Source organism: Panthera onca, chromosome B3, assembly GCF_046562875.1.
Source record: "Panthera onca isolate mPanOnc1 chromosome B3, mPanOnc1 haplotype 2, whole genome shotgun sequence".
Lineage (NCBI taxonomy): Eukaryota > Metazoa > Chordata > Mammalia > Carnivora > Felidae > Panthera > Panthera onca.
In genome coordinates, this window is record NC_138344.1 from 117,981,812 (window position 1) to 118,008,968 (window position 27,157).

The 27,157-nt window shown below is 44.1% G+C and overlaps 2 protein-coding genes across 4 annotated transcripts in view; one reads left to right on the forward strand and one right to left on the reverse strand.

The window, feature by feature from the left end:
• Nucleotides 1-1,201: 1,201 nt before the first annotated feature.
• HEATR4 (HEAT repeat containing 4) overlaps nt 1,202-27,157 on the reverse strand; it is a 49,001-nt gene continuing 23,045 nt past the window's right edge. The window contains exons 8-18 of one of the 3 annotated variants that reach the window (XM_060617320.3): nt 26,535-26,695; nt 25,784-25,888; nt 23,342-23,460; nt 22,267-22,447; nt 21,453-21,522; nt 20,460-20,649; nt 19,699-19,777; nt 18,828-18,987; nt 17,340-17,398; nt 3,161-3,323; nt 1,202-1,513 (exon numbers count right to left, since the gene is read on the reverse strand). In XM_060617320.3, coding sequence (XP_060473303.3) covers nt 3,165-3,323; nt 17,340-17,398; nt 18,828-18,987; nt 19,699-19,777; nt 20,460-20,649; nt 21,453-21,522; nt 22,267-22,447; nt 23,342-23,460; nt 25,784-25,888; nt 26,535-26,695 — 1,283 coding nt within the window. In that variant the 3' untranslated portion in view covers nt 1,202-1,513; nt 3,161-3,164. Of the gene's footprint in view, nt 1,514-2,992; nt 3,324-17,339; nt 17,399-18,827; nt 18,988-19,698; nt 19,778-20,459; nt 20,650-21,452; nt 21,523-22,266; nt 22,448-23,341; nt 23,461-25,783; nt 25,889-26,534; nt 26,696-27,157 lie in introns of those variants that run through there. The other 2 variants (XM_060617322.3, XM_060617321.3) reach the window with 2 other exon arrangements.
• Nucleotides 14,882-18,473, forward strand: RIOX1 (ribosomal oxygenase 1). The gene is made up of 2 exons (XM_060617329.3): nt 14,882-17,620; nt 18,069-18,473. The coding sequence occupies exon 1, from the start codon at nt 14,897-14,899 to the stop codon at nt 17,192-17,194; it is 2,298 nt and encodes a 765-aa protein (XP_060473312.2). The 5' UTR covers nt 14,882-14,896; the 3' UTR covers nt 17,195-17,620; nt 18,069-18,473.

The following is a 27,157-nucleotide window of genomic DNA, read 5'->3' on the forward strand; positions in this document are numbered from 1 at the left end:
GATGGGGGTGTGCCCGAGTGGCTCAGTTGGTTAGGCATCCGACTTTTGATTCCGGCTCAGGTCATGATCTCATGGTTCATGGGTTTGAGCCCCACTTCCGGCTATGCACTGGCTGTGAGGAGCCTGCTTGGGATTCTCTCTCTTCTTCTCTCTGCCCCTCTCCTGCTTGCGTGTGCACACTCTCTCTCTGTCTCAAAATAAACATTAAAATTTTTTTTCTTAAAGAAATGATGGTAGAGCGAGAGGATTAAGTGATAACCAGGAGGAGAGTGTGAAGAAGAGGGAGTAAATTCTAACACAGATGCTTTCCTTCTGACCCACAAGCCCCACTTTGCTGTTGGTCTTGTCAAGAAGATTGCTGTTGATGGTAATTCACTAACGGATACTAACTTAGCTGGTATGCGTAAACTGATAAAGACATGAATCTTGGTTGAAAAATAGAAGTTTTCTCTAGATCTCAACCAAGAGAAGGTTGGCACTGCATTTCTCTCACATGCTGGGCCAAACAGAAGCTTCCTTTTAGGGTAGGATAGGGAGCTGTCACTTGTTTAATCAGCCAGTGGAGATCATGAAGGTCTGTGGCAGAAGAAAGGGAGAGGAAAGAGGAAAAGAGGAACAATAAAAAGGAGACAACTGAGAAGGGCATGTCCTACAGATGTTTCAGTCGGGAAGGACAGGCAAGGCTCTTTAGAAAGGGTTTGGGATACCCCTGGAGTATTTTGTCAGTATAATATTTTGTTTATATGAACAGATTAACAAAAGCAAGCTAATTCCTTCCTCCAGCCTTTTCTCGTATCCTTCCCCTCATCTGGAGGGTCTTCTCTCTGTCTATCCAAGTCCTGTGCACTGAGATCCAAACAAACTCCTGTGTCTTCATGACTACTCCAGCCCCTCCCACCTCCACCCTGACTCCTACAGCACATCTGCTGGGTGCCACACATTTCCTACTAGATTAAGCATATTGTCTTTGAAAGATTCTTGTATGTATGTCTTATAAAACCCCTTGTAAACTCCTTGAGCACAAGGGTCATTTCTTCTGCGGCTGCTACATCTCCCACAGTGCAGACCTTCTACTAGACCTTCTGTCTGGCCTTGCTGACTGACTGAAGCGTTCATTGGGCCCTCTTGTTCTGGCCAGCAATGCAGAGTGCACAATAAAGTCCTTTCACTATGAAATGACAAAGTCAAAGATAGAGGGGCTGAGAAAGTACTTGTACAGAATTATTTATTGTCTCAAATGCCTCATGGTAGCCAGATTCCAGAATCCTCGGGTTTGATAGAAGTGGAAATAACTTTGATATCCATGATGATACTTTTTGAATCAGTATTTCACTTGGAGGGAATGTATAAACGAATAAATAAAAACATGGGTTACATGAGTCAGGGAAAGGAAAGATTTTGTTTTGTGGTTAGCTGATACTCCCCCAAAGTCCTTTTTTCCCTGTGTTCCATAGCTGTGAGGCATTCATGGTGGAAATTATTGCTTTTTATACTTCTGGTGATAACAGTGTCACTGGAAGAGAAGAAAAAGGGAAAGATTCACTTATTTTATAGTTTATATTTTCACCTCTAAATGTCCCAAAGCTTTGTCAGTTATAAATAGAGATCAGTATTTAGGAAAGAAAGCTGGAGTCACACTACTTTGAATTCTGGGTCTCTCCTCTTCCATGGGGATTTATTTTATTTTATTTTATTTTATTTTATTTTATTTTATTTTATTTCATTTTTTGGCATTGTGTTGTGAGACAGGGAAACTGAAGGGACCCCATCAAAAAAACCTGTTTTTTTTCTTTGCTCCTTTTCCTGCTTCTATTCTTGCTAGGACCTGTACTCCCACCCTGCATCAGGGCTTATGGTACAAACAATGTATGCCCTCCTTGTAAAGGTCAAGGGGTTAATGAGTTCTTTGGAGCCTTGCAGCACAATAGATGATATCTAAGAAGTGACTTCATGGGGTGGTCACGAGGTTTTCCAAGACCCCTGGCTCCAGGGACATAAGTGACTTATGGAGGACACCTGAGCACTCACCCATGTTTTGACCAGTTCCTGGATCCCTGAGAAGACGTACACTAGACCACAACCCTCTGGAAAAACTCTAGACCCAAGCGAAGATGAGACTCCTGTTCCTTTTCCTTTCTCGAGTCTCCCTAATGTTCCATCTGTATCTACTCTCTCTGTATCTTCAATAGACTCTGATCTCATTTCCAGTTGGTTCAAGTTTGATTTCTATCCTGCATGAAGCCACAGACCTTCTTGGTTGGTCCTGCAGGATCCCCTCTGGGTTCTCAACCTGGCCGGCCTGCATCAGTGTGCTCTTACAGACTCCCATCTAATGACACATACATGGTTTGCAACTCTTTCATCATGCCCAAAGCTTTAAAGCCATAGGGTACTGTTGAGGTTCATGAGAATTGTTAATCAGCCTTGTGAAACTGCATCAGTGTTTCCAAGGGATCTAAAAGTGTTCATGCCCACCTGTGTGGTGCAAAGGGAAAATGATTGCACCAGCTTGGTTTTCTTACTACACTCTTGTGTTGTTCTTGTTGTTTTTAATTTTTAATTTATTTTTTAAGTAATCTCTATATCCAACATGAGGCTCGAACTCTCAACCTCGAGATCTAGAGTCATATGCTCTTCCGACTGAGCCAGCCAGCCACCCGGATTTTCTTGTAACACTCTTGTAAAGAACTTGCTCTAGAACAAGACTAGACTTGTAGATAAAAAAAAAAAAAAAAAAAAAAAAAATTACGAAAGCTGTCTCTTTCCTAGACAAATGGTACTCTAGTTTGGGTTTCAGAGGGCTCTTTATATACCTTGCAAGAGATGATGGGTCTTTCAATATTTCTACTCTAGTAAAATTTGGAGCTCTGACCTATAAATTAGTTTATAACCTGTCAGTGGTATGGGAAAATATGCTCAGTCATCTAATGACTTCTGGGTAAATGGTGCACATTAAAAAAACAGGACTACTGTTAAATAGATTTTTCTTTATATACATAATGACAAGGAGACTGTACGACATCAATTAAAGAACCAGGATGTGACTAGGTCCACTGCTGCCTGTCTTGGAGCAAGAGAAGGGATTGTCCTAAAAATAATCACCTTTCCTTCGGGGGGAAGAGGATATGACCCGGGAAAAAACTTCTCTCTGAGTATTTACCCAGCTAGAGATCTGGACTGTCAGATCCAAACGGTCCCATCACGATCCTTTTTTCCCGGGCAGTGCGTAGATCTTTCACAGGTGATGGTTGACCTCTGCTTCTTGTGTTTAGGCCCAGGACTGGACTCTGTGACCACGGATTTGGTGTGCGGGGCCTGACAGGCTGCAGAGAAATATTAACACATGAGTGCATATGCCAAACATGTGGTCTCACGTAAAAGGTCGACCCAAAGAGAAAGCCTCGTGAGCCATGGTTTACCAGAACAGCTCTATTAACTACTATAATAACTAAAAAAACAGATCATATGAATTCAAGACCTGTCTTTCCTTGTCCCCAGTCAGAAGCCTAACGTGGCAAATATGCCTGAATTTTCTGCCCAAGAAGTCTTGGGTATCTGTGTGATGTTTGGGGTTAGCCTACATTTTCTGTCTTTACTATCATGCAGAAGCAGCAGCAGCAATGGGCCACTCTTGTAGCCGTGAATAAAGAGACCTGCTCCAGGGGTGTGCCGAGGAGGTGTGTTCACTCAGGGTGAATAGTTCCTGGGGACGCAATCCTGTTCTATTTCAACCCATAAACCAATATAGTAATGGCCAGGATTGAGCCTGTACCTAGGTTAAAGCATCCTCAGAAATCTAGATACTTCTAATATCAATTTTCTGTATTAGTCCATAGAATAATAAAGAGAGAGATCCTCTGTGGAGAAAAAAAGAACCCTTATGCACTGTTGGTAGGAATATAAATTGGTACAGCCACTGTGGAAAACATGTATGGAGTATCCTCAAAAAGTTGAAAATATAAATACCATATGATCCAATAATTCCACTACTGGGTATTTACCAAAAGAAAACAAAAAACACTAATTTCAAAAGATATATGCATCCCCATGTGTATTGCAGCATTATTTACAATAGCCAAACTATGGAAGCAAACTAAGTGTACATTGATAGACAAATGGATAAGGAAGATGTGAGAAACACAGTCACATGAATATTACAGCCATAAAAAAGGATGATATCGTGCCGTTTTTCAACAACATGGCTGGACCTGCATGGTACTATGCTAAGTTAAATAAGTCAGATTGAGGAAAACAAATGCCATATGATTTCACTCATACGTGGAATCTGAAAAATAAAAAAACTCAAAAAAAACAAAAAATGAAAGGGCACCCAGCTGGCCCAGTTGGTGGAACATTTGACTCTTGATGTTGGGGTCATGCGTTCAAGCCCCAAGCTGGGCCTAGAGCTTACTCAAAAAAGAAAAAATAAGTAATAAAGAATTTTGAAATGAATAAACAGGGGCACCTGGGTGGCTGCATTGGTTAAGTGTTTGACTCTTGATTTCAACTCAGGTCATGATCTCATGGTTTGTGGGATGGAGCCCTGCATCAGAGCTGCGACTGCACTGTCATTGTCAAGCCTGCTTGGAATTCTCTCTCTCCCTCTCTCTCTGCCCCTCCCCTCCTCTCTCTCTCTCTCTCTCTCAAAATGAACAAATAAACTTTAAAAAACAAACAAAAAATATACCAACGTGTAAATACTGAATATGTAGATGTTAAAAGTTAGACCATTTGCATCTATTTAAACTTAAAATGAAAACATTTATCTTTATAAAGATTTTTTTTTATTTTTGGGGCACGTGGTGGGTCAGTCTTGATCTTGGCTCAGGTCATGATCTCACAGTTTGTGAGTTCAAACCCCGCATTGGGCTCTGGGCTGGTGACACAGAGTCTGCTTGGGATTCTGTCTCTCCCTCACTCTGCCCCTCTCCCCCCTCAAATAAGCATTTTTAAAACGATTTTTTTTTTAAATGAGCAGCAGGCAAAAGTTTAATAGAGTATAAGATCAGAAAGTGTGAATAGCATGAAAGCTGTCTTTACATAGAGCTGGCATTCAAACATGAATGCCCCTAAAAAAAGATTAAAAAAAATTTTTTTTAAGATTTTATTTTTGAGAGAGTAAGAGAGAAAGAGAGAGAGAGTGAGCAAGAGAGTGTAACCAGGAGAGGGGCAAAGGGAGAAAGAATGAATCCCAAACAGGGTCCACACCCACTGTAGAGCCCAATGTGGGGCTCCATCCCACAACTGTGAGATTATAACCTGAGGCAAAATCAAGAGTCAGAAGCTTAACTGACTGAGCCACCCAGGCACCCCAAGATTTTATTTTTAAGTAATCTCTACATCCAGCATGGCACCCAAACCCCCAACCTTGAGGTCAAGAGTCACACGCTTCCGGTGCCTGGGTGGTTCAGTTGGTTAAGCGTCCGACTTCAGCTCATGTCATGATCTCACGGTTCAATCATCATCTCATGGGAAAGTAGCCACAGGCAGTTTATAATGAATGAGTGTGGCTGTGTTCAATATAAGCTTACATGTGGGCACTGAAATTTGAGTTTTGTATACATTTATGTTGCAAAATATTATTCTTCATTTAACATTCAAAATTATAAAAATCATTCCTACTCCATGGAGTGTTTAAACACCAGAGACAGGCTGGATTTGGTCTGAGGGCCACAATTTATTGACCCCTGAATTAGAGTCATTTGGTAAGTCTTAAAAACTAGAAGTCAGTAGTCTCAAAGTTAGACCGCAATCTGTCTCACATTGGACAAAGCAAAGGCTTATTCCTTGAGGCCTTAACCAAAGTAAATCAGAAATATATGACGTAAAACATGAAAGTTCTTCTATTGCCTGTAATCCCATTCCCAGAGAAAACATCTGTCTTCAGTTTGGTATATATCTTTCCTGATATTCACCCGTGCAAACACATATACATATGCACACAACATATATGGTTCTAAAGAAACCATATATGGGGCGCCTGGGTGGTTCAGTCGGTTAAGCGTCCGACTTCGGCTCGGGTCATGATCTCACGGTTCATGGGTTCGAGCCCCGCATCCGGCTCTGTGCTAACAGCTCAGAGCCTGGAGCCTGTTTCAGATTCTGTGTCTCCTCTCTCTCTGCCCCTCCCCCACTCACGCTCTGTCTCTCTCTGTCTCAAAAAGAAATAAACATTAAAAAAATTAAAAAATAAAGAAACCATATATAAATGTATGAATTGTGTTTTTTAACAAAAAATAAGACAACATATATATTGTTTGGCGATTTGATTTTCCAATTTACAATATATTTTAAACATCCTTCCTTGTCATTCTTGTTAACAATTGCCTATCAACAGGCATTTGCATCATTTCCAATTTTGAAATTATAAGCAATGAACATCTGTATGTGTGCATCTTTGTACACATGGGTGAATATTTCATTTATTTTTTTATGTTAAAGGTTTATATTAATTAATTTATTTTTTAAAGTTTACTTATTTTGAGAGAGAGAGTGTACTTGCATGCAAGTCGGGGAGGGGCAGAGAGAGAGGGAGAGAGAGAGAATCTTAAGCAGGCTCCCCACATTGGGTTTGATCTCATGACCATGCGATCATGACCTGAGCCCAAATCAAGAGTTGGATGCTTAACTGACTGAGCCACCCAGGCACCCCATCACACGGGTGAATATTTTTAATTTTTTTTTAACATTTATTCATCTTTGGGAGACAAAGAGAGAGCATGAGTAGGGGAAGAGCAGAGAAAGAAGGAGACACAGAATCTGAAGCAGACTCCAGGCTCTGAGCTGTCAGCACAGAGCCCAATGCGGGGCTCAAACTCATGAATCATGAGGTCATGACCTGAGCCGAAGTCAGACGCTCAACTGACTGAGCCACCTGGGTGCCCCACAGGTGAATATTTTAAAGGATAGATTTCTAAAAGTAGAATAATTCAGTCAAAGACTTCAATTTTTTATATTGGTGAAGTCATCCGAAAGTTTATACTAGAGTATCTCAATCTTGATTCTATTGACATTTGGGTTGAATAAGTCTTCGCTCTAGGGCTGTACCATACATTGTAGAGTGTTGATTAGCATCTCTGGTCTCTGCCCATTATATGCCAGTAGCAACTTCCTGCTGTGACAACCAAAAAATGTCTCTAGACAATGCCAAATGTCCCCTGAGGGCAAAATCACTTTGGGTTGAGAATCACTGCCCTGGACATTTGTTTTCTTTTATTTTCCTTTTATTTCTCTTTTTTCCTATTCCCCTTCCAACAACTTCTCATATGATCCTTCCTTCTTGAAGGAAAAGTACTTAAAGGAACTTGTGATTCAGTATATATCACCTGTGAGATAATAGAAAAAATATATGTTAGTCTCCTCCACCACCCATTCCTGGCACAGAGCTCCTGAAGCTCCCATAATTTCTTAATAATAAGAGTACTAGGAGCATCTTTTGTTCTCATATTTGTCCTTGACCCCTTCCCTGACACGGGGCTCTTAAAACCTTTGTAAATTCTTAAGTGATAAAGAGAAAGTGGAGCATATTTTGGTCTATTGAGATAACCCTGGGTGGGCTTCTGGGTGGGAGCTGGTCACCAGAAAGACCAAGCCATGATTAGAAGCTTGGGATTTTCAGCCCATTCCTCAACCTTTAGAGAAGGTAAAGGGGCTAGAAACCAATAATTAATACTTAATTATGCCTGTGGGGGGAAGCCTCCATAAACTCCCAATAGTGTGGAGTTCAAAGAATTTCTGGTTGGTGAACACATTCACACCAGGAGTGTGACACACACCCCAACTCCATAAGAACAAAACCTGCTTTCAGAACCCTCCCAGACCTCCCTCTATGTAGCTTGGTCTGGCTGTTCATTCACTTGTCTCCTTCATCGTATCCTTAATAAACTGGTAAACATGTTTCCCTGAGTTTTGTGAACTACTCTAAGAAATTAATTGAAACCAAGGAGGCGGTTGTGGGAACCTCAGATTTGTAGTCAAATTGGACAGAAACTGAGGGTAACCTGGAGACCTATTACTTGTGATTGGCATCTGAAGTAAGGCAGGAGCAGCCTTGAGGGCCCAAGCCCTCTTAACCTGTGGAATTGGACACTATCTCCAGGTAGATAGGGTTAGAATTGAGTTAAATTGTAGGACCCCAAGCTGGTGTTGCAGAGAATTGCTTGTTGTGAAGAAAAACCTTCATGCATCTGGGGACCAGAAGTGTCCGAGTGAAGTGTTGTGAATGTTTTGTATGTGAAGGGTAAAGGAGACACATAAGAAAGACACAAGAGGAGGAAAGAACTGGCTTTTCCATATACAAGAGGGAAAAACTGAGGTTGTTCTAAGATATCACCCCTCTGTTATTGAGAAAAGGAAACTGAAGGGACTCCATGAAAAAAAGCTGATTTAAAAAAAACATTTTAATGTTTATTTATTTTTTTTGAGAGAGAGAGAGAGAGAGAGAGAGAGACAGCAAGTGAGGGAGGGGCAGAGAGAGAGGGAGACACAGAATCCAAAGAGGGTCCAGGCTCTGAGCTGTTAGCACAGAGCCCGATTCGGGGCTTGAACTCACAAACTGTGAGATTATGACCCGAGCCAAAGTTGGATACTTAACTGACTGAGTAACCCAGGTGCCCCCCAAAAGCTGTTTTTTAACTCCTTTTCCTGCTTCTATTCTTGCTAGGACCTGCGCTCCCACCCTGCATCAGGGCTTATGGTACAAACAATGTATGCCCTCCTTGTAAAGGTCAAGGAGTTAATGAGTTCTTTGGAGTCTTGCGGCACAATAGATGATATCTAAGAAGTGACTTCGTGGGGTGGTCACAAGGTTTTCCAAGAACACTGACTCCAGACACCACTAACTCCTGACACCGAGACCCCTGGCTCCAGGGACATAAGTGTCCTTATGGAGGACACCTGAGCACCGGCCTTGTTTGACCGGTTCATGGATGCCTGAGAGGATAGTACATCAGACCATCATCCCCAAATCCCAGATTGGGAGCAAAGACAAGACTCATTCTTCTTTCCTTTTTTAAAAAAAAAAAATTTTTTTTAATGTGTATTCATCTTAGAGAGAGAGAGAGAGACAGACAGACAGAATGTGAGTGGGTAAGGGGCAGAGAGACAGGGAGACACAGAATGTGAAGCAGGCTCCAGGCTCTGAGTTGTCAGCACAGAGCCTGATGCGTGGCTTGAACCCACGAACCATAAGATCATGACCTGAGCCAAAGTCGGACGCTTAACTGACTGAGCCACCCAGGCGCCCCTCATTCTTCTTCCCTTTTGGAATCTCCCAGATGCTCTGTCTGCATCAGCACTCTCTCTATATCTTCAATAAACTCTGATCTCACTTCCTGCTGGCTTGAGTTTGATTTCTATCCTGCATAAAGCCAAGGATCCTCTTGGCTGGTCTTGCAAGACCCCCTCTGGGTCCTCAAACCCAGACAGCTTGTATCACTATGGGCTGAATTGTATGCCCCTCCCAACAAAATTCATATGTTAAAGTCCTAACCTCTAGTACCTCAGGATATGATATTTGGAGATAGTCTTTAAAGGGATAACTAAGTTAAAAGGAGATCATTAAAGTAGACCCTAATCTAATATGACTGGTGTCCTTTATAAGACAAGGTGCCTTTCACAAGGCAAGGAACAAGGTCACAGAAACCAGCTCCGTCAATACACTGACCTCAGACTTCCAGTCTCCAGAACTATGAGAAAATAAACTTCTTTTGTTTAAGCCATCAAGTCTGTAGTACTTTGTTATGACAGACCTAGCAAACTAATACACCTTCCAGTGTATTTGAATTTTATTTATTTATTTTTTTTGTTTATTTAGTTTGAGAGAGAGCAAGTGCAAACACTCAAGTGGGAGAGAGGGAGAGGGTGAGGGAGACAGAATCCCAAGCAGGCTCCATGCCATCAGCACAGAGCCCGATGTGGGGCCCGAACTCACAAACTATGAGATCATGACCTGAGTCAAAATCAAGAGTCAGCCACTTAACTGACTGAGCCACCCAGGTGCCCTAACTTAACTTGTTTTCTATAGCAACTTCTCCGATAAGCAATTATTAATTTCTATAATCTGAATGTCAAGTTCCTTTGATTTTCAAAAAATTTTTAAGCTTATTTATTTATTTTTGAGAGAGAGGGAGAGAGAGAGAAAGGCAAAGCAAGTGGGGGAGGGGCAGAGAGAGAGAGGGACAGCGAGGATCCCAAGCAGGGCCTGCACTGTCAGCACAGAGCCCAACGAGGGGCTCAAACTCATGAACTTCGAGATCATGACCTGAGCCGAAATCAAGAATTGGACTCTTAACCAACTGAGCCATGCAGGGGCATCTCTCTTTTTTGAAAGAGAATTCTATTGATTCAAAAAAACCCGAAAAGCAAGACAAACAATGACTGGAGATCGCAAAAAATGAGATGAGTTTGGGAAAGTAAAGTTTGTTGCTTAAAAAACACTGTATTTTTAATTGCACAAGGATGTTGTAACAGCACTCTAGCTGATCTTAAGAGTTAACTAGCTTCAAGTTAACACACTCCTTGCTTGCTGGAGATGAAGGACCTTCATCTGTAACAGAACCAATTTGCTTTCTTTGAGATTTGCTGGCCACTGGTCTTGTGGAATAGAGGACCACAACGTTCCCAGACCACAGAAGCCAGCAAGTCTGTTTGAAGTCCCCTTAGCTTTCTGATTAGCTCAGATACCTCTTAGCAACATGTTTTTCATTTTTAAGGTCACACAAATGACTTTACTGACCTCTTTGCACATATGTAGACCTTGTCCTCCTTTGCAGAAAGAACAGACTATTCTTGCACAACCCTTGGGTACCAAGGAACCAGAACTTGTTGCACAACCTCTGAGTAGTACCAAGATGACTGAGGCTGGCATCATGGGAGTCTGCAGCGGGCGCCTGCTGGCTCATGATCTTTCGCTCGCGAATGCGCACGCGCGCGCGCACGCACACGCACACACACACACACACACACACACACACACACACGCGCGCGCGCACACACACACACACACACACACACACACACACACACACACACACACACACAATTCTGGAACAGGCAGAAACCTGGGAGTTCTCCTTTGGACAAGAGTCTGCCTTCTCCCTAGATGGCCAGACTCCTGAATAAAGCTCATATTCCTTTTCAGTCAAAACTTATCTATCGTCTTTTGAGTATTTGCCTTTCAAGTGACCGGCAGCTGAACTTGTGTTTCATTAACAGTATGCTTTATGTGGAAAACCCAGAACATACAAACAACCAAAGAAGATAAAAATCACCTGAATCCCACTATACAAAGGTAATCACGTTTAAAAAAAAATTTTTTTTTTTAATGTTTATTTATTTTTGAGAGAGAGAGACAGAGAGTAATCAGGGTAGGGGCAGAAAGAGAGGGAGCCACAGAATCTGAAGCAGGCTCCAGGTTCTGAGCTGTCAGCACAGACCCCAATGCGGAACTCAAATTCACAGACCGTGAGATCATGACCTGAGCTGAAGTGGGACACTCAACCGAGTGAGCCACCTAGGCGCCCCCAAAGGTAATCACTGTTACATATTGTGGTGCAAAGACACCAAAACTTTCTTTAGTAGCATGTTTTCTTTGAAATAAACAACAGGCCCCAATGGAGTCACTTTTGCTAAACCCCATCAAGACTCAACATTTAAACCTAACTGCACTTCCAGCCTCTCCCAACAGTGGAACTTTAAACCAATCAGTCTGGAATTTCCAGATCTGCACCACTAAGGTAATCCGTATGATAAGACCCTTTGTCTTCCCCTATGGGAAGGTAACCTCCACTGAAATATCCCATTCTTTTAACTTCTTTGTCCCACCCTCTTTCTGCCTATAAAATGCCTGCCATTTTGTACAACTTGGAGCTCCTTTTTACTTGCTGGATGGGATGCTTCCTAATTCATAAATTTGTTGAATAAAGCCAATTAGATCTGAAAACTTACTCAAATGTTGCTTTTTAACAGTATGTATGCATATATGGATAGGTGAATATACACATACACATCACACATACATAAATGTCCCCCCACATGGGATCCTACTGCAATGCTTGTTGTGTCTGCTTCTTTTCCCACCCAATGATACATTAAGAACATTATTCCATGTCATTCAATTATATTTCTGAAGATGGTTATTAACATCTGCTTTTATAGTGAGAACTAAGTAGCATTACAGGAAAAGTGATGAAATTTTTAAAAAGTCAGGCTCCAAAAGATGTCTCTCAGTCACAAGGGAAACTAGAAGACAGATAGCAACAACATTCTTTGCGGAAATCACAAAATGTTGAAAAAGCAAAGGATGAGGTCACAGGACACACTGAGAGGAGATGTTTGTACCGGATGTGGAAAATATAAATTTAGAGCTCTCCTCTAGCTGAATTTCTTTCCAAGCTTTGTGAGCCCAGAAGCACAGCCCATCCCCCTAGTTCACTGCAGGATGTATCCCTAGTCTACTGAAAACTATTCCCTTTGAAAAGGTAGTTAAATCTCCCAGTGACAAACTAAACTACCTTCTTCAACATTTCCCCAGGGATCTGATATTTTGGCCTTGCCAGCACACACAACCTGTGTGTCAATTAAGAAGAGGGATCCCCTTCCTGCTGTCCCTTCTTCTGTACACTGAAGCCCTAAACTAGACACAGGACTTGGGAGGATATGATACTGCCCCCCTGCCACCCACCCCAGCTCATACTTTGACCCTTGGTCTAATAACTGCAGAGTAGTGCCTTACACAATGGCCTTGTCTGATATGGTCCCTGTAGATTTACTTAAACTTCCATGGAACATATGCAAAAATAATCTTAATCTCCCCATCCCAGCTGTCACTTTGCCCAATTCAAGAACTCCCTGTCTTATCCCACTCCAAGTTCCTCCAAACCAGGCCAAGGGCACACAAGCCATGTTATAGGGCTTTGCTCCATAATAATAAATTATTATTATAGCTACCATTTTTTAAGTGTTTAGTTCTGTACCAGACCCTGTGCTAAATGCCTTATATGCATTATTTTATCTTCACAACTCAATGAAGAAGTTAGTTTAATTATTATTCCCATTTTACAGATAAGATTGCTGAGACCTGAGAGAGTAACTTGACTGGGCTAATAATGCCACAGATACTAATGAGTGACAAGGAATCAATTCTGGTTGGTCTGTTTCCCACAAACATTTCCCGTGCACCTCTTGTATGAAAGGCAGTTTGCTAAAAGCAAGAGAAAAAGGCATAAGGAAGACCTTTCCTTGAAATCCCACCATCTTTGAAAGAGTTTACAGTTTAGGAAGTTTAGGAAGGAATATGACAAGCACACGATACACCAATACAAGGCACAAGGTGCTAAGCTCGTGCAAAAGGGTCAAAGTTCTCTTAGAGAGATGGGAGAGCCTTTGGGGAGGAGATGGAATATGAAATGGGCTTTAATAAGGGTTTTCGCAAAAGATGTTTGGAGGACAGTATTTGGGGGAAACAGCATGAGTAAAGGTATGGAGAACATAGGCAAGGAACAATAAATAGTTTAACTTACAGAAGTAGAGCTTGGGAGAGTTGTGGCTGATAAAGCTGTAGCATTACATGACTTCAGTACCTAGCTAAGGAACTTGGATTGGTGGATGGAATACCAGCTGGGTTTTGAGTGGGGTGATGGCAAGTCTGGGAATACAAACCTGAGAAAATTAATGTTGTAGCTACCTGTGTTATAAATTAGCACAGGGAGAGGTCAAAGATAGAGATCAGTTGGGAGACTACTTATAATAGACCAGGAATTCTTGGTCTCAGCACTATTGACTTTTGGGTCAGATAATTATCTGGGTGTGTGTGTGTGGGGGGGGGGGGGGGTTCTTTGCACTGTAGATGTTTAGCAGCATCTCTGGCCTCTATTCACTATATATTATAACATTCCACCCCACCCCCAATTGAGGCAAAATCGCCCCCATTGTGGGCCACTGTAATAGACCATATTACAGGCAGAAATTTTAAAAGGTGGATGTGACACATGGGCAAGGGTAAAACCTAAAAGCTTTGGTAAGTGTTTGGAGTCCAGAGGACTGGGGATCAAATAGAACCAGTGAAAAGGCCCTATAGGCCATGTAGTCTAACATACTCCTAATTGCTTGCAACACTAAACTCTTTAGAAGGGCAATTTGGTAAACCCTTTTGAAGGTAGTTTGGTAAAACCTTCTAACAATAACAAAAACTATCTTGCCTTTTGGCCCAGCAATTAAATTCCTGGAAATTTATCTTAAATGATTCAAATGAAGACACAGAATCTTTGTGTACAAAGCAATAATACTTACATGGAATAGTGACCATGCCGTTCTCAACAATTGCACCCTCATACCTACCACATTGTACAGTGCCTGCTAAATGAGAGGCTCAGATTTAAGAAGTCAATTTAAGATTCAGATGTGTGATCCAAAACTCTGGAGAAGTCGTAGCTAATGAAACAAAATCCCAGATGGGATGAAAAAGGCAGATATCAAGAATCCAAGTATAAAAGCTCATAACTTTCTTTTTTAACTTCTTTCTCATATCATAGAGAGGGAAATGACTGGAATTTTGTCTATCTGTGCTTTTTTTTTTTTTTTTTCTAATTTGAGGTTGTGTCAAGGAGGGATTTGAACTCACAACCCCTAGATCAAGTCATATGCTCTACCAAATGAGTCAGCCAGGCTCCCCCCACCCTCCACAGTTACTGAGATTGTGTATTGGCCAAAGGAGGAGGGAAGTTATGGCGTAAATCAATGACGTCATCTGCTCAGAAAGACGACCCGGTGCGCCCCCCATCCCCACTCCGGTTTGAACTTTGCCTGAGGAATCTCGCTCTTTGCCCGAGGACATTCCTTGAAAATAAGAATTTCGAGACTTCCCGTGCAAAGTTGCTGGGAAACACGCTGTTCGGGAATGAGGACGTCCTGGGGCACACTCCAATATACAGAGATTAAAGAGTTCCCGGCAATTTGGTTTTTAAATTGCCCTGCAAACGTGAAATCCTTGCTAATCTGGCAGCTACTCCGCTATGGTGGTGAGAGACAGACTACCAGCCGGGCGAGAGGGAGGCGCCGGGCGGAAGAATGGCAGGCGTGGCCAATCCGGAGGCGGCTAGAGGCCGCGCCCCTTCCCAGAGTGCCCCGCAGCCGCTCCCCGCGAGATCTCTTTTCTAGCCAGCCCTGGCCCGGCTCAGAAGGTGCTCCCACCATGGATGGGCTTCGGGCTAGCGCAGGGCTGTTGAGGCGCGGGCGGTTGAGACGCCGGCGCCAGCCGCAGCCACACAGCGGGTCGGTCCTGGCCCTGCCCTTAAGGCCCAGGAAGATCCGAAGGCAGCTGAGGAGAAGCGTGGCGTCCCGCATGGCCGCACTGAGGGCCCAGACACTGCCGAGCGAGGACTCGGAGGACTCGAGGGTGGAGTCGACGGTCGACGATCCTGGAGACCCGCTGGCTGGTGGGGCAGCGACCATCCCGGATGCGGCCCGGCGAGAGCCGTACGGTCACCTGGGGCCTGCAGAGCTGCTGGAGGCCTCGCCCGCGTCCCGCTCCCTGCAGACCCCCCGCGCGCTGGTGGAGGCGCAGACCCCGCCGGCCCGCCTGGTGGAGGCGCAGACCCCGCCGGCCCGCCTGGTGGAGGCGCCCGCCCTGCCCGCGCGCCTAGTGCCGGCTCCCGCGCCTCCCGCGCGCCTGGTGGAGGTGCCCGCTGCGCCGGCGCGCGTGGTGGAGACCTCGGCGCTGCTGTGCCCTGCCCAGCACTTGGCGGCCGCCCCGCCATCCGTGGCCCCCGCAACGCTGTCGGGGCCGCAGGTGGATAGCACCGGCGGGGAGTTGGCCTGGGACTCGCCGCTGCAGCGCGTCCTGGCGGAGCTGAACCGCATCCCCAGCAGCCGGCGGCGGGCCGCGCGCCTCTTTGAGTGGCTCATCTCGCCCATGCCGCCCGACCATTTCTACCGGCGCCTGTGGGAGCGGGAGGCGGTGCTGGTGCGGCGGCAGGACCACGCCTACTATCAGGGGCTTTTCTCCACCGCAGACTTGGACTCCATGCTGCGCCACGAGGAGGTGCAGTTCGGGCAGCACCTGGATGCTGCTCGGTACGTCAACGGGCGGCGCGAGACCCTGAACCCCCCCGGCCGCGCGCTGCCTGCCGCCGCCTGGGCCCTGTACCAGGCCGGCTGCTCCCTGCGCCTCCTCTGTCCGCAGGCTTTCTCGACCACAGTGTGGCAGTTTTTGGCCGTGCTCCAAGAGCAGTTTGGTAGCATGGCAGGCTCCAACGTTTACCTCACGCCCCCCAATTCGCAGGGCTTTGCCCCCCACTACGACGACATCGAGGCTTTTGTGCTGCAGCTGGAAGGTAGGAAACTCTGGCGTGTGTACCGACCCCGGGTACCGACCGAGGAGCTGGCCCTGACATCCAGTCCCAACTTCAGCCAGGACGACCTCGGTGAGCCGGTGCTGCAGACTGTGCTGGAACCTGGAGATTTGCTCTACTTTCCTCGGGGCTTCATTCACCAAGCCGAATGCCAGGATGGAGTGCACTCTCTGCACCTCACCTTGTCCACGTACCAGCGCAATACCTGGGGCGACTTCCTGGAGGCCGTCCTGCCCCTGGCAGTGCAGGCTGCCATGGAAGAAAATGTGGAGTTCCGAAGGGGTCTTCCCCGAGATTTCATGGATTACATGGGGGCCCAGCACTCAGATTCCAAGGATCCACGAAGAACCGCTTTTATGGAGAAGGTGCGAGTCTTGGTTGCCCGCTTGGGACACTTTGCCCCTGTCGATGCTGTGGCTGACCAGCGAGCCAAAGACTTCATCCACGACTCTCTGCCCCCTGTGCTGACTGATAGGGAGAGGGCACTAAGTGTTTATGGCCTCCCAATTCGCTGGGAGGCTGGAGAACCTGTTAACGTGGGGGCCCAGTTGACAACAGAAACCGAAGTGCACATGCTTCAGGATGGGATAGCTCGGCTGGTGGGTGAGGGAGGCCATTTGTTTCTCTATTATACAGTGGAGAACTCCCGTGTTTATCATCTGGAAGAGCCTAAGTGCTTGGAGATATACCCACAGCAAGCTGATGCCATGGAACTTTTGCTCCGCTCCTACCCAGAGTTTGTGAGAGTAGGGGACCTGCCCTGTGACACGGTGGAGGACCAGCTTTCCTTAGCGACCATGTTATATGACAAGGGGCTGCTGCTCACCAAGATGCCTCTAACCTGAACTAGTTTCTTCGTGATTGTTGGAAGCAAGACAGTGGTGATTCTCTCTTAGCCACCATTACCATCTTTTTGGCAGGGGGGTGGGGTAGGAGGGACTCATGTTCTTACCTTGATAACCATTTACCTTTATGACTGCTCACATTTACCTTTATGACTGCTTTAATGTCACAAATTTCAGATGGTTTTCCAGGAATCACCACTTCATCTAGGCACAAAAGTAAAAGCAGAAGTTGGAGGTGGAAAGAAGGAGCAATTTTTGCAGAAGTAACTTTGATCCCTGATCATTTCAGAGCACCAGCTTCATCACCCTCAGGCTTCAGCGTACTGTGTAGCACTTGCTGTGTCATTCTGCTTGAGACATTAGAAGTTTTTATTTGGAATTTGCATCCTTCATTTGAGTTCTCTTCAGTTTGGGGGGAGGGTTGGGGTCAGTATCTTGTTTGCTACTGTGAGTTTGTATGAATGTTAGAAAAGTTATTAATTAAAGTGCCAAAGAATGTTTCTCCTTTTAAAGGCTAGATTATTATGAAGGAATTGGGTTGGGGGGTGGGAGATAGGAAAAATCTATAATGACTGATGTGAAAGGTAACTTGGGGTGGTTGTAGGATTCAGGCCAATTCTATAACTTTGGGGGTAATTTATTCATTTTAATCATGCTACTTGAACCCCAAACAGCACAATCCTATTGGAAAAGTTAAGAGTGCATTATGTTTTTGCTCCGTGCTTGCTTGCATCAGTGGCTGGCATTGCTCCCCAAGGGACAGCTTGTCACCTAGTTGTGCTATCATAGGCCTCAGTCAACCAACTTATAGCAAGCTGGCCATGAAGGGAGGCTGGTGTTCAAGTTACTTTCCACTCTCATTTTTTTCTGGCAGTTGGAAGAATCTTCCCCAAACCTGGAAAGTGAATATTTTCATGGTTGGTGGAAAAGAGCCTGGTGTACCAGAGAGAGCACTGGACTTGGAACCAGAAGACCTGGGTTTGGGGTGGTGGCTGGTAGGCAGCTGGCTGAATGATCTGAGGCTGCCGCTACACCTGGGCACACAGATTTTGTAAGTATATTTTGGTACAGCTTGATGTCTGCACTTCATTTAGGTTGTGTCTGGAACTTTCAGAGCCTATCACCATATCTGATAGGTGCAGTTATATATAAGGTTGAGAACTTTCTGAGGTCTTTTTTTTTAAGTTGGGAAAGCATGGATGTACATAAAATAAAAATGATAGCTCTCTCTCCAGTTCTACTTTCCAGAGGTAACTACTATTAAAAGTTAAACTCACAAGGCTTTGTTTGGATGCTTAATTGAACATACGGTAGTTTGTTTGTTTGTTTTTTGGTTTGTTTTATACTCTTGTTTTTCTAATCTGTCAGTTTTGGACCTAACTTTTCAAATCAGTTCAGTTAGAACTACCTCTTTTTTTCTTTTTTTTTTTTAAGTGACAAAATAGCAAATAAAAACCAGGGGACAGACAGAAAAAAAAAATAAAAGGACTAAAAGGATGGCAGCTAAGAAGGAAAGGTAGTAACCTTTCCTGACTCATCCTACCAGGCTCAAAACTAAACTCCCCAAACACCAGATCCCGGAAAAGGCTTGTTAAAGGAGTCACGTGATAGTACTCACCCCTAGGGAACCTACCCTGAAAAGTTTGTTGTAGAAAAGTATGGAGTTTCAATGGTTTATGCCCTTCCTTGGGCTGCCAGTAGACACGTTTTGCTTCCTCCTTCATTTTTCCTATGGCCCTCTCCATCCTGAATATTTTCTGTGTCAGCAAGTCCTTTTGGCTTAGTGTTTGAATCTAGATGAGAAGAAATGATGTTGAAAAAAACAATTGTATTAGGCTGCAAATCATCAAAAAGCATTAATAAAGTAATGTATTGTGCCTGTTGGTGTTAGGTGGTGGTACAATGCCTCAGAGCATTCTCTTCTGATGTTGGTTTTACACTTGTTAATGAGAAATTTACTTTAGCTTTTTGGGCATGATGAAAGGAACCTAAGAAATGCTTGCTTGATGTGAAGCTGGTTTTGTGAATTATATGAAGGAAGAATCTTACATTTTTAAAGTCTTTGTCCCTCTGTTTCTTCATCTCCTCTAACAACTCTGAAAAATTAGAACCACCTGTTGAACTAGAATGTTCTTTGGTAAAAGCCCAGATTAGGAGGTTAAAAAGGAAAAGGAAAATCTAGGGGTCTAGCTCTAGCCACTCATTCCATCTCTAGGTCTACTTGTAAAAAACAACTTGGGTTTAGTTGATGGTGGGCAGAAAATGGGAGGGGAAGGAAATATATTTCAGAAACAACAACCCTGATTTTGAGGGCTACTTGATAGGCTGATGCGGTGATTGTTTTTATTTTTTATTTTTTTTTACTAATAGGGTTTTATACTCTGATCTTGCATAGATGTTTTTGTATCTTCAGAAAATATGTATCTGAGGGGTTGTAGAAAGTATTTCTGTGATGGTGAAAAGGGTCTGAGGAACTCTTGAAAACATAGCTTGCACTTAACTACCCTGTTCTTGATCTCCTGAAACATTTCTTGGTTTCCTTCATTTTCTAAGTTGAGTATCTTCATGGCCTGGTGAATTTCCCTGAAAGATAAGAGGTACTTCTTAGATTGTTCTTATCCTCGTATCGGTGGAAAATACAGGAGTAGGAATCAGACAAGAATCCTAAATTCCAATCTTCACTGCATTTTGCTGAGCCTTATCTGCAAAACTGGTATGGTGCTTAGCTTATAGGGATGTTGGTGTAGTTTCTAGGAGGATATATTCGAAGATACTAATGGTACCATTTATTGAACACCTTAATGGTGGGTACTAAACATGTCATCTCTTTAATTATTACCACAGACCCATAAGGCAGATTTATAATCTGCATTTGGTAATAAAAAAACAGGCTCAGAAAGTTTAAGTAACTTACCCATGTTCACATTGCTAGTATATACCTGAGCCTGGGATTCAGACCCTGGTCTTTTTGACTCTAAAGCCTGTCATCACAGTAGGCACTTGATAAATGTTAGCTGGATAAATGAATAACTTAAAACCACCTGGAATGGAGAACAGGTATGTGAACTTCATCACCTATCTAATTTAGGCCAGTTTTTCTGTTACCCACTTAGATAGGTAGGTAGGTAGGTAGGTGGATGGCACAGGTGAGCCTGTGCTTTTACAGCCATTAGACAGCCTAGAAACGCAGGGATGTATTGTGTTAACAAGGATGGGAGAGTGGGCAGTATAAGAGGTCACGGCAGGAGTCAGGTTCAGAGCTTACTTTAGAACAGCCTCATGGTTCTCTAGGAGCAGCACATCTAGGAAGGTGTCCCTGACCCGGTCCCCTTGGAGGTTGAGGGCTAGGATGCTACGGCAAGCTTCTAGTCGTACACCTGGTGACTCTTCATAGTGGATGGCCCAGAGCAGGAGGTCTGTCAGCTGGGGACTCACTTGGCCAATCTGACCCAAAGCTGCAGACATTAGAGGGCAGTATGTATGTTCCACTGTCACTTAAGAGGGAGTTGGCTATATCCTAACATCCAGAAACGGCCTTATTAATAAATAGTAATAACACATAGACAGCTACCTGCTAAATTAAGTATTGCAAATCTTTAAGTATTTTGTTGGTATCTTTTTCTGGATGACAATTATCATTAGAATTTTAGGGATGGGTTAAAGTAGGACATTGTCTCCAAAGGATTCCTGTGGGGATGGGGAGGGAGGATCCATCCCATCTTTACCCATTACAATATGAAAATAAACTAATTTACTTATTTATCTAGGGATGAGATAATGGGGCGGATAACTCAGAACATTGGCCTCATCAAGTCAAGATGATGGGGAAAGGACACACAATTACTTCACAGGTTTACCTTGGGCAAAGATTGTCCAAGAGAGAAGCAATGCCAAAGATCCTTAAAAAGGAACCCTGGGAAAATTTGAGGGCAGGGTTTTAAGTCTGCAGCAGTCTTGAATCTGGTCTTTTACAGAGTCCTATAGTGGATACCTACTTAGAACTTAGTCCTAATTCTATTGGCAGGGGCTGTCTTGTCAGCCCTTTGCCTTAACAAGTTTGACAGAGATCTAGACTTGGGATCTTTAACTGAAAATTAAAAAGAAGAAAATAGTCTTTAATTTTTCAGGCAAGAACTTCTGAGAAGGTGTAATCATCCCTTCAGCTACACCTTATCCCCTTCCTAGAGAGATTCTGGGGATCTTACTAGCATTTGGGAGGCTATTTGAAGTTGAAGAGCTGGGGCCACTCCTGTCATACCTTGAATGGCAAAGGCCTTGATTTTCCAGTAAGGATCTCTCTCTATCAGGTTCAAAAGGCATTCAAGGACCTGGGATGAATAAAAGGGCAGTGTTGAGTGGAGAGGACCAGAGGAAAAGTGAACCAGAGACAGGGACCCCTCTTATCTCTAAAATGTGCTATAATTGGGCACCTGGGTGGCTCAAGTTCAGTGTCTGACTCTTGCTTTCAGCCCAGGTCATGATCCCAGGGTCATGGGATCGAGCCCCACATCGGGTATGCACTGAGTGTGGAGCCTGTGTGAGATTCTCTCTCTCCCTCTGCCCCTCCCCCTTGCTCACATGCACACGCTTTCTCTCGCAAATAAAAAATGCTCTACAACTGAAAAATGGGCTTCTGTCAATTCTAGTGACAAATGAGCTAGAGGCTGAAGCACTGGTCTACACACACAGTGCAGTAGCTGAATTATCGCTTATCTAGATTTTCCTCCACTCACAGTTCTGTGGTCATATAGGCTTCTTTAGAACACCTTGAATCAGGTTTCCCCCTAATAATTAGGGATTATAACTCCATTCACTGGAGTTGATCATAAAGCCCATAACTGAGGTGAGAACAGGATTCAGGGATGTGCTCAAGAGTTAAGTCTGGGCTGGCTGGGAGCAAAATGTGGTTCTAACTGATTGATGTGGCCAGTCTACCCCCTAACCTTCCAGTTTCTGATCTTTCGTTCTGTGTCCCCACAGAATGGTGAGTGTAGTATGCACAACAAGGGAAGCTCAGGTAATGCACTCTTCAGGTTAATCAGGTAAGATGGCAACATGTTTCTTTGACTCACCATCTTATCACGGATCTGCAGGGCACCTGCTGCCAAACAGGCTGCCCGCCGAACTACCATGAAGTCATCAGAGAAGCAATTCAGGAAACTTGGGAGAAGCTTGGCGGTCATGAGCTTGAGCCCACCAATAAGGGAGAGAGCTTCCACACGCTCCTGGATATTTCCTTGACTCAGCTTGACTCTATAAAGCATAAGTGCTTTTATTTTCTCTCTTTAAACTTTTGGCATCCCCACCACCAATGCCCTCAAGATAAAATCCAACCTCTGTAGGGTCTCCATTATCCATTCCCACCCTTTCCTAGTCAGCCTTATGCCTGTGAGGTTGAAGTTTCACTGGGTAGAGACCTCCATTATTTACTTGGACCCCTATTACTAGCATATGCTAGGCACTAAACTATGTTGAATGACTGAATAAAGGAAACTTTCATGTACCTCTTGTTACAGTCTAGTTCTCTCCACTGCCCTCACACATGCCATCCTCATTTTGTGCATTTGGCTCCCAGCCTGGAAATGTCTTCCCTTCTCTTTGCCTATGTAGTCTTTTTTTAAAGTGGTTATTTATCTTTGAGAGAAACAGAGCAGGGGACGGGCAGAGAGAGGGGGAGGCAGAGGATATGAAGCAGGCTCTGTGCTGACAGCAGAGAGCCTGATGTGGGGCTCGAACTCATGAACAGCGAGATCATGCCCTGAGCTAAGTCAGACACTTAACTGACTGAGCCACTCAGGCGTCCCTGCCTGTGTAGTTTTCTTATCCATCCTCTCTGAAAGCTGACCTTACTAAGCATTTGTAAATTATGCCTGGCCTCTACAATCAGAATCATGTCATGCTTTTGAACCCTCAAACATCCAAAACAGTGCTTAACACCTAGTGGGCACTCAATTAATGATTCTTTCCTTAGGCACATTGTTAGTGTCCATAGGGACTGGTAATTTTTGTTTTTAAGATAATCCTGCAGTGGGACCTAATACAATGCCAAGCATACAAAGCAACTCAGCAGATGCTGGCTGACTGGATCCCAGGCTTCCTAAACACAAGAATAGAAAAGTTACTGTGTGCGTGTTAACTAGGTCTTACCTGATTGTGTCGTGCACCTCTTTCCCAAGGCTCATTTGCCCCAGAGCTCGGGCCGCTGCACGTCTCACTTCCTTATTCCAGTCACTCAGCATCAGCTGGATCAACTTATGTTTCATATCCTATAAAGAGGTATAATTTAGGTATAAAATAGCTGCCATTTATTGAATGTCAATTTTGTGCTTGGCTCTGTGCCAGGTGTTTTTACCCATCGCTTAATCCTCCCAAACAATCCAGTGAGGCAGATTACCATTTGCAGATGACAAAATAGTCTTAGGTTTACTTGCCCAAGGTTAACCTGTTGAATGCTAGAACCTGGACTCAGACCCAGTTTGCTAAGCTTAGGCTCTAAACCACTATGTTGGGGTCAATGTAATCTGTACTTGAAGGACTTAAAATGGGATGGTGATACATTAATAGGGTGACCAACTCATTCCACTATGCCTGGGATTTTTCCAGGTTTAGTACTAAAAGTCCTGTGTTCTGGACAAAGCAGGACAGTTGACCTGTATATGTGACTATATCTACATATTAGTACTTCATTCAAAAGGGAAGAGACAGGGGCACCTGGGTGCCTTCAGTTGGTTAAGCATCCGACTCTTGATTTTGATTTCGGCTCAGGTCATGATCTCACAGTTGTGAGGCCCTGAGCTGGGTGTGGAGCCTGCTTGGGATTCTCCCTCCCCCCACATGACCTCTGCCTGCCTGCCCCTCTCTCCCTCCTTCTGTCTCTCTCTCTCCCCACTCCCTTCCTGACCTCCTCCCTCCCCCTCTCAAAAAAAGGAAGGGAAGAGACAAAGATTACTACAGTTGTAGTTCATGATTGTGTAAATGTGCCCAAGCTATTCTCCCTGTTTGAAACCTCTCTTTTAGGATTTAGCTCAAAAAGTATCTCTGAACTCTCCTCTGCCCTCTGCAAGCATAGGAAATCCCTGTAATGCTTTACAGTTGCTTCTGTTGTAGCTATTTATAACATTTATTAAGAAAAGACATGATATTTTTGCATCCCCAGTGCTGGCATAGTGGCTAGCATGTAGGATGTGGTCAGAAACTGCTTGCTTACTGAATGAGTGAAGGACCAATACACATAGTGCCTTTCTTCATTCCAGCAATCTGACGTGAAGTGCTCATTTTTATCTGGTCAGTCCCCTGCCTGCTCTGCATGCCTTTTTTACTTTTAGTTGGCAATCTTGAGTGCCAAGTTCTAAGGAGGTGAATGTGCAAATGAGTCAGATTTAAAATGGAGATTCTGAATGAGTTAGCCTGAAGTGACATTTTGCCCTTCTAACAAGCCCAGGTCATGCCTGTGATGCTGGTCAGCACTTTAGAGGAAGGGTACATGGCAGCTGGGGCAGAATTAACCCAGACTAAAACATTTTCAGGTGATTTTACTGAATTCTACCAGGTTTTGGGCTTTCCACTCAACATGCGAGGGTCCGAGGGTGGAAGGTGTTCACTTCTCATGGGTATGGCAGTGTTCTGGGCCATTTTGGAAGTGCTCAGTGTTATAAGGAAAAGATACAGTGCCACACAGGAAGAAGGGGATATCCCCATTTGGATAGCTGAAGATGTTTTCAAAAATAATGGCAAGAAGCAGGTCAAGTGAAAGCCCAAATGATGGTCAGGGTTTACCTTGCCTGAAAGTCCCTCTTCAGTTCTGTCCAAGTCTAGTCCATCTGTCCCACACTCCTTCCCAGAACTTAAACTGATAGATTCAGCCTACAATAATGTCTCTCTGAAAAATTTTAAGAGCGTATCTTACATTTATCACTTGTTCTTGAATCATTTGTGTGTTTAGTCTTATTTTAAGAGAGAAAGCAAGTGAGGAGGGACAGAGAGAGAGAGTGAGCATCCCAAGCAGGCTCCACACGGCTAGTACGGAGCCTGATGCGGGGCTCGAACCCACGAACTGTGAGATCATGACCTGAACGGAAACCAAAAGTCAGACGCTTAACTGACTGAGCCACCCAGGCGCCACAGTAGTGACTATGTTTTATACCTTCTTTACATGCTGAACACTCAGAGCCAACATAGACACTAGTATGGTTGGGTTGTTGGGTAGTTTAAGTCCATACTTCTCAAACGATTTGCTGAAGGACCAGTTGGGGGGGGGGGAGGGAGGTGTCACTGACTGATACTTAATGGTAGATTAATGTTAAGGCAATGTAAAAGTACTATAAAAGTTTCTAAATTCTCCTAGGTTGTTTTTTGTTTTTTTGCTTATTTGTGGGTAGATTACAGTTTGTGGTTTGCTACCATGCTAAGGAGCAGGTGGCTTGAGTCAAACATGGTGGCATATGAAGATAATCCTGGGTTAAGGACTAAGGTAGCAGTGTGAAGACAAAGACCTGCTTGGTAAGAATGGGATACTAAGCAGCAAAACATGGAAGGGCTCCCAGCCTCCTTTTGCTTAGACTTTCTGTCCTGGAAACACAGCAGACTTACCAAACTGACATTTCCACTGATCCGCCCAAGAGCCTGGCAGGCCACAATCCGGTCCTTCCACTGGTGGCTGTTCAGCTCCACAGCAAGCATGGTGTGTATCAGGGTCTGAGGAATGGAAGACTTATGTGGATACTTATGATAACTTTGAGAGATGCTGGAGCCTTGAAGAAGTTCTATCCTAACATGGCATTCAGCATAATTAATGTCACAATTACATGAGATGCCCATCCCTCCAAAAAGGAAAGAGTAGTTTATAAGATACAGGGTACTTTTCTATCTGAGCCCCCTGACTTCTGGAATCATAAATCTGAGAACAAAATAGAGATTTAGTAACTTGAACAGAGACTCCTGGGGCCTTCTCTTTAACTATCTTTACTCTTAAAGTGATTTGTATATGCCTCAGTCTTTGTGAGTTTCACATCTCTACTGAAAGTAAACACACTTGTGGGCCTGTGCAGTTTTCAGTTCTAAACTTGTAGCAGAAGCAAATCCTACATATCACAACTCTTCTTGCAAACACAGAAACCATCTGCAACCTACTTTTCTCACCTTTCTCTCAGGTTGCAGGTGTCCCTATTCCTTGTATACACACCTGCATACCCCAGTTCACCCACATGCTTTTTCCAGCTTTATGTGGGAGATCGTCTTATTCAACCACCTGCATTTTCGATTCCTTACACGTGCTGACCTCAAAGACTCAATTGTTCCCCACAACTTGGTTTCTTTCTTTGACCCTGTAATGGACACATACTGTCTCCCCACTGAGATGGCTCAGGAGTATATAAGACTGTTGCTCAGTGTCCTCATTCTTCTTGTTAAACAGCTGCTGGAGGATCCTCTTAATCACGGGGTATGTGGCAGCACCTTCCAGAGCCAGGCACTGAGCTGCAGCCCAGCTGTCCACGCTGTTACCTGTCAGGTGGGGTAAAAAAAAAATGGTGATCTCTCCCACAGAGTGAACAGTCAGCCTTCAGCATTGGTACTCAAGGCTGTTGCCTGCTTGGTATCTCACTTCCTTGTGCCCCTCCCTGTGTAGAAGTCAACGCCTATATTTAAATGGATCACATCAAGGTTTTCAATATAGACTGAAAATCTTAACCTGAAAAGTCAAATCCTAAAAGGCTTTTACTGGGTAACAGCAACAAGGCTCTTACGACCTGGGTAAGAGATACAATTATTCATTCCACTAGAGATTGGGAAGGCTAGAGTGGAGGCTTTCTTAAGACGATGAATTAGGTTTTTGAAGGTCTATATGCAGAAGGCCAAACCAGTCAGCCAGTTGTCCTTGTCTGCTCAGGCCCCCAGGAAAGGAAGAAACACACTTTTTCAGAGAGGGGTCAGCCCCCTTGGGCAAATCACCTGACAACTTTTTGC